This window comes from Cryptomeria japonica, chromosome 4 (assembly GCF_030272615.1).
Source record: "Cryptomeria japonica chromosome 4, Sugi_1.0, whole genome shotgun sequence".
Lineage (NCBI taxonomy): Eukaryota > Viridiplantae > Streptophyta > Pinopsida > Cupressales > Cupressaceae > Cryptomeria > Cryptomeria japonica.
This window is the reverse complement of record NC_081408.1, coordinates 285,965,548-285,972,988: the sequence shown is the minus strand read 5'-3', so window position 1 is coordinate 285,972,988 and position 7,441 is coordinate 285,965,548. Positions and strand designations below refer to the sequence as shown.

At 34.4% G+C, this 7,441-nt stretch overlaps 1 protein-coding gene across 1 annotated transcript; it reads left to right on the top strand.

Annotated features, from left to right (window-relative positions):
* The first annotated feature begins 345 nt into the window (after window positions 1-345).
* Window positions 346-2,725, top strand: LOC131875093 (putative disease resistance protein RGA3). The gene is made up of 2 exons (XM_059219109.1): window positions 346-504; window positions 629-2,725. Exons 1-2 carry the CDS (start codon window positions 346-348, stop codon window positions 2,723-2,725), a joined length of 2,256 nt encoding a protein of 751 aa, XP_059075092.1.
* Window positions 2,726-7,441: the final 4,716 nt, after the last annotated feature.

Here is a 7,441-nt window from a genome sequence, read left to right as displayed (position 1 = left end):
TGGAGAAGCTGTTGTAGGAAAAATTTGTGAGATGGCCGTGGAGATTGTAAAAACAGTCCCAGAAAATAAAAACATAACAGCAATCATAAACAGATAAAAAACAGGGCAAAACAGGGTTAGAAAAGATATATATATTCAATTCAAAAAACTCTGTACAGTAGCTGTCCTCAATCACACATATATATAGCTATTACATCTTTGAAGCCTAGAATCTTCTTGCTTTCTAGAAAACTCTAAACTCTGGAAACTTCTTTTTACAACAGCTCTGTTTTTTTAAAACAGCTCCTGGAAGACTCTAGAAATATTCTATTATTTTCTAGACAATCTTAATTATTCCTAACAGAGATGGCCGTCCAAAAATTAACTGATGAGGCAAAGGTACTACCGGATTTCAGCAATGATTTCTCGTGGTTAAAAGATAATCTCACAACTGTAAGGGGTTTTCTGCAAGATGCTGATCAACAGTCTCCAAATAATGAGGGTGTAAAGCAATGGCTGGAGAAGGTTCGCGTTATTTCCTTGCTTGCAGAAGACATCTGTGAGGAATGCGCTATAGAATCTATGTATGGAAATGATACTCATGCTTGTAGTCCGAGTTATAATCAATGGATTTTTCGCTGTAGGATAGGGCGGAACATCAAAGGACATCAAGGAGCGCATGAGATATATTATCGAAGATGTCAACAAGCTGAAGCTATTGCGTGAAGTTTTTCCTGCAAGTGATGTATCGCCCAGTACATCTCATAGTGTAGAGCGCAAGAAATCTTATCTTCTGCCGAGTGTACACTCAGTGGGAATAGAGTCCAAAGTTGATGACATGCTCAGATTGCTGGACAACAATGCCTCTCCAATTATTGCGGTGGTTGGGATGGGGGGTATAGGCAATTCCTATCTTCTTCAGCATGTTTACCACAACGTAAAAGAAAGGTATGATAAATCCATATGGCTTTCATTTTCTCTGTCTTATTCTATTTCCACATTGCAATGCGACATAGCTTCCCACTTAGGTTTAGGACAGCAAAATAAGAGCGAGGGAATATCTCATGAGAGAGCAGCAGAGTTGATTCATGAAAATCTCAAAGGAAAGAGATATCTTGTGGTGTTAGATGACCTGTGGGAGGCAAGGGAAGATTTACTATCTAAGCTTGGCCTCTTAACTGGAGACAATGGGTATTGCAAAATTCTGGTTAGCACAAGAAACAGAGAAGTTTGTACAATTCTAAATGCTCATATTTACGAGATGCAATGTTTGTTAGAGAAAGAGAGCTGGAGTCTGTTTTGTTTCTATGCGTTTAAGGGAGGTAAAGCGCCAAATCATCAGATCGAAGAAGTGGGCCGTGATATTGTAAAGCAGTGTGGGAATTTGCCGCTAGCTATCAAAATGGTAGCTGCATCTCTGCCGAAGACCACAATGCCAAGGGACTGGGTGCGCAAACTCCATCGGCTTAAAGAGGTAATTATTGCCGATGATGATCAGATCTTGCCCATTCTCAGACTGAGTTATTTCACATTGCCTGCACGTCTTAAAGCATGTTTTGCTTTTCTTTCTTTCTTTCCCAAGGTTGAGCAGATAAATTGTGAGTATCTACTATATCTCTGGATAGGGGAGGGATTTATTCCAGCAGGAGAGGGCCAGTGGGAGGCTGCTTGGGATTGTATAAATCAGCTTACCAATCTCTGTCTGCTTCAGCAATGGGAACAATATGAGGATGGACCATGCTGTAAACTAGTAAATTATTGTAAAAGTCACGATTTGTTGCATGATTTGGCCATAACCATATCTAAAGAAAATAAATGTATTTTTTCAGTTGAGGAAGCTTCTAAAGGTGAAAACAGTGACTGTTGTCGGATTTTACTGGGCATGAAAGATGTAAATGACCCTCCGATATCAGAGAGGCGTCTTGTTTGGCTCCGCACCCTCTCATTGTCTCAGAATTGGAGGATTACAAACATTCCGGGAAACTTGTTTACCGCTATGAGAGGATTGCGTGTTCTCGAATTGAGCGGGACACGGATATCTAAATTGCCTCAAAGCCTTGGAAAGATGAAACTTCTAAAAATTTTGAATTTAAATGGTACAAAAATTGAGAAGGTACCAGAGTGCGTGAGACACCTGAAAAGTCTCTTGTTTCTTGCCTTACCTCCAAGATGTAAGAACTTACCAGTATGGATAAATGAAGTTAAATGTCTTCAACATTTACAGTGCAAGGGTGTCACACGCATGCCAAAAGGAATTTCAAAGCTAGTCGCTTTGAGAACACTCCGATCAGATTGGTTGGACCTTTCCAGTAAAGGCGATAGATTCATGGGACCGAATGATTTTGTGCATATGACTCAGCTTCAGGAACTATCCTTAGATGTTAACAATGAAATGGATTCAAGGATAGAAGAAGGGATACTTGCACTATTGGTAAAGATGCGTCGTCTGACAATTTGTAACAGCATTGCAAAAGATTTGGAGCTTCCAAAGAAAATGGCAGCAATGGAAGATCTGGAAAGCCTTATAATATGGAGTTTTGCAGTAGGAAGTTGGATATGTGATATGGCAAATCTGAGGGAACTCGAGTTAAAGTGGTGTGATTGTAGTAATTATCCGGAGTTGCAAACAATGCCCAGTCTAGTCAGGTTGGAGTTGTCGGGAAATGATAGCTGCAAAGAACTGCCAAAGGCTTTTGGGCAGCGAGGGCCGAGGAGGGTTTATACACCTGCGCTTCCTCAAAATTGATCGGTTCAATGAATTAGAGGACTTTCATGAATTGGAAGAGGGGGCAATGATATGTCTTGAGGAGTTTCGTCTATGTAATTGTAGGAAAGTGAAAAAAGTGGGAGACGGATTGGAGCGGTTGAAAGGATTGAAGCTTTTCTATTATAAAATGACAGACAAATTAGAGGAGATGTTTAAAGTAGGGGGAGAATATTGGAGTAAAATTAATGTCATTAACCCTCATGTAAAAATTATGTCATGATAGATTGATATTAATAAGACATTTTGATGTTTTAACTTGTAAAGTTTAGATTTTAAATTGATCTATTTAGTTATAATTTTAGAACTATTTTAACTATGATAAAATATTTTTAAGGTGTTTAATTTATTATTCACTAATTTAAAGGGAGGAGATGAGAACTAGTAATTAACAATATTGTTTTACATAAATGAAATTATGAAAAATTATTAATTATTAATAGTTAAGGTATTTAGTTCTTAAATTAATGATGAATTATAGACATTGGAAAATTGTTTGCTTTTTTTTTGTGAGAGGTAGATAATAGTTAATGACAAAAGAAAAATTATATGTCATATGATAGTCATACTATGGAGAATAGATGTCATAAAGTTAAATGTTAAGTTCAACATAATCTTTTGTATCATTTAAATTAATTAGTTACACTTAGTTTGTGTTGCATTTAGGCTACCACAATGCTCCTATGTAGTACTAATAACATCAATCATTCCATGTAATAGTGATGTTACTAGCATGATAGTATTGTAATATTTTTTGTCACACATGTTCTAATATGAGGCTGGTGAACATGTTGTTTGTGTCATAACCATGTTTTGACATGGAGCATTGAGCATCGTGCCATGTTACTTTATGGTCATTGAACCTAGGGCTCATGTGTTTGAGTGAACATGAGGTTATTTAGCATGATTATTATTTTTAAGATTGTTTAATATATATTCTATCTAATGGGATCTATAGATGGTTGCCGTTGTGCATTCATTTACTACCTAAATAGACAAGGTGATAACATATGAGGAGCCTTGAAATGCATTATATAATATTTTAACCATATGAATTCTCTCTTTTCCTATTAGCAACTTAATGTTAGTCACATAGTATGGTGAACTATAATTTATATTACAATTCATCATTGGAAAAATCTACTTATGATCTCATTCTATGAGGTAATCACAAATCCAAATTAGAGAATATATTTAGTTTGTATTTATATAATAAATAAAAGTATAAATAATAGAATAAAAAATATATAAGCCTCATGGATACATGACTCAAATAAGTGAAATATTCAAGAGGTTATTATTTGACACAATCACAAGGTGACTTAATATGGTTTGTTTGTAATAAAGGTGGTCATGAATAAATAGATGTGGAGCCTAGCTACGATTGATTTGATGACACCAACTATAGTTGCAAATGCATAGAACCTCACCAATTCAAGGCTAGTATATGGAGATGAAGGTTGTGTTATTCAAATCGACCCACACAACCTCTAAAAAAGCCTAAAGTTGTATTGATAGTTATATCTTTAGCTTTAAAAGAAAATGAAATAGAAAGTACAATTGTTAGTTGCTATAGTAGCCAAAATATATGCTATAAGGATCTAAACCGTATGCTACAAGGTTTAACAAGACCACACTAATTCACAATATACCTAGATACAATCATAGAAAAAAGTGATTGCTTTGATAACACTACAATCATATTGGTTGGACCTTTCTAGTGAAGGTGATAGATTCATGAGAACAAAGTATTTTTTCAATATCACTCAACTTTAGGAACTATCCGTAGATGTTGTAGTGTCATAAATTGTATCCCTATAAAATTTAGCTTGATTGTGCTCAACCCATGACCATTTCTAGAATCTTGTCATAATCCCCTACTCACTGACACTAATTTCAGCCTAGAATGCAAGGACTGTGACACCTAGGACCATAGACCTCATAGACTATGGCATCGAGTACCATAGTCCAACCATTTTGCCCCAAATTTGAATTCATTTACTATATAAAAATTACTTATTTTTGTTCAAATATACATGAAACATATATTAATTTTCTATTATATCACATGTAACAATGCTACATTTTTAACAAAGGAGTGGCATTTTATGTATGTGCAAAACAAGGCTACCCTAAAGGTTTTTGAGTGCATGTGAAAAGAGTCATATGGTGTATTTTATAAAGATGGAAATTAAATTAGAAGAGTAAGAGGTTAGAGCTTTGTTGGGAAATGATAAATATTAGAATTACAAATTTCAATAAGAAAATGATGAATATATAAGTTTTCTTTTTCTTTTATTTTTTTTCCAATTGAAGCTATTTTATTATGGTGTATTATCCATTTAATATAATACTTTATTTGTCTATTATGTTCAAACAATTATAAATTATTGATAGTAATTTTGGGTCCACCCACGCTTCATCTAATAGGATTTTTTGATAATTTCACACTATTTCTATTATTATAGGTGTAAAGAAGTAAAAGACGATACTAGAGGTTAGAGAATTTATACAAGTTTAGATAGATTCTCACTTCAATTCAGTAGATTTATTTTTAAAAAACTCATACTTGTGTTCATTATTAGACTAAGATTGGACTTCAAAAATATTATAACTATCGATAGTTTGGTATTGGCATCCTCACGCTAAAGATATGAAGAGCTCTAGTATTGATAAAGTTCAACATGGATATTTTCCCCAATAGTTGGAGTTTATAGATATTATAAATTATATCCTTACAAAGGTCACAAAACAACATGATGGGGCATAGCAGATACAACTTAACACATATGATTATCCAATAATTTACAGATATATTTTTTGGGAGTGTGGGGAGGTGGGATCTAAAAACTCAAGAACTCAACTCAAAGGATATACGTTTATTAAAGTTATATGATAACTTGATATATATATATATATATACCTATTCTAAAATCAATTTTCAAAGAGAATATTCTAAGGAATATGAGTTTAAAATTAGTTTTATTATTTGCTTTTTTTTTGTTTTACTTTTTCTTATTATAAATATTAATAAGGGGTTCTAGTAAATAAGGTTTATATTTTGTAGTAAAGTCACACTAGTGACTTAGTGATGTTAATAATAAAAATATTAATTGTGTGTCATTTTAGTTATCAAGTGGTTTAAAAAGTCATGTTTTATAATCGCTTTCTAAAATCTATTTTTTGATAAATGGGTTAATGATCTTGAATAAATTAATAGTATAAATTTTTGTTCTTCATAAGGGTGTGCAGGGGAAAAAGCGAGATCGGGTGACTAGGTCCTAACCCCACTTTAGCCAACACATTGGGAATATGAAAGAGCCTAGGGAGATAGCTCACTTTCACTACTTTTTGTGAGGAAGAGAGAGCCAAGGATTATCTCTTAGGGTTTCTATTCCTCTTGTTGTATATGAAGATAAGATGTGAAAGATTGATCAACTAGACTAGGAGATGAATAATGAAGCATGTATGAACTGAAATTGTGGAAATTTGCATATCTGGAACTGAGATACTAAAAGAAGACAAGGGGGAGGAATTTGAATGTTTACCTGATACTAAAAACTGAGCCAAATTGACTAGGACTGGGCTTCCATGCCTTTATCTTGATTTTGTAGACTTGAGGTTGTAACTAATAGACTGCAATTATGAGATTCTTAACCTGTATACAGCCAAAAATCACTAAAAAGTGAAGGGACCAGGGCGCCACGCTCCTGTCCTAACATGAATAGGGTGCCACACCCCTCTCCTAAGTACGATCAAGGTTCCACATGCTTTTCCCAGAAATATTAGGGAAAATTTAAGGGTTTTCGGTTGTACTTGTGCCTTTTTCTGATCTGTGAAGCTTTCTGAGTACTTGTTTCTATAGTTGCAACTTAAAAGAAAGGATTTGGGTGGCCATATAGGGTTTTACCTTAGTCAAACCCTTGTTTTGGTGATTTCCACCTTCACAAATAGTTATTTTGTATAGTAAAATAGTGTGTGCAGGAATCGTCTATGTGTGCAAGACGCTAGGATGAAAGTAAACAATCTAGAGCAACCCTAAAGAGTAAACCTTCAATGCTTGTAATTGACAAAGTAAATACTCTAAATAAATGATGCAAAGTGATCTAAAGCATGAATTTAAATATGTAAATTGATGTAATGAATCCCATACAAAGACATGAAAACAACATGATATCATACCCAGCCCCTACGGGAGGAGTAAAAGGCAATCGTCAGTCGATGATCTCCTATTATTTTTCAATGTCTTCAAGGCTCCTAATTTATTATGAATTCCTGATGAATACTTGATAAATGCTTTATGAATGTTGTTGAATATTGTTGAAGACTCCACATAATCTTCTCTTTCACTGCATAGAAGGCTCCTTGTGCTCACTCCAAAAGCTTTTTCTTTTTGTAGATCTTAGTTGTCTTCAAATAAAGAAAGAGAGCTCTTATGTATGACACCGTAGATCTTAAGTTTATATTTAGGCTGACCTAGGAGTTTAATTTCTCACCAATCTCTTTGGGTTAAGCATTATAATATCATAGAATTATGCTCCCGAAATTTTGGGAAAAGAGTCGGGGACCACGTTGAAAGTGCACATGGTCCAACCAACTTTTCACTAAATTTTTAAGGTCATTAGATATGATGATATTAGAGTGACTCCCAAAGTTACAACTGATTTTAAGATGTTTTGATATGCGAAATCGGACCTT

What these genes read in the sequence shown, in the direction of transcription:
- LOC131875093 (XM_059219109.1), top strand. Translation starts at nt 346, where the DNA reads ATGGCCGTCCAAAAATTAACTGATGAGGCAAAGGTACTACCGGATTTC. An exon ending in TAAAGCAATGGCTGGAGAAG is followed by an intron (nt 505 to 628) that starts GTTCGCGTTATT and finishes GCTGTAGGATAG; the next exon opens with GGCGGAACATCAAAGGACAT.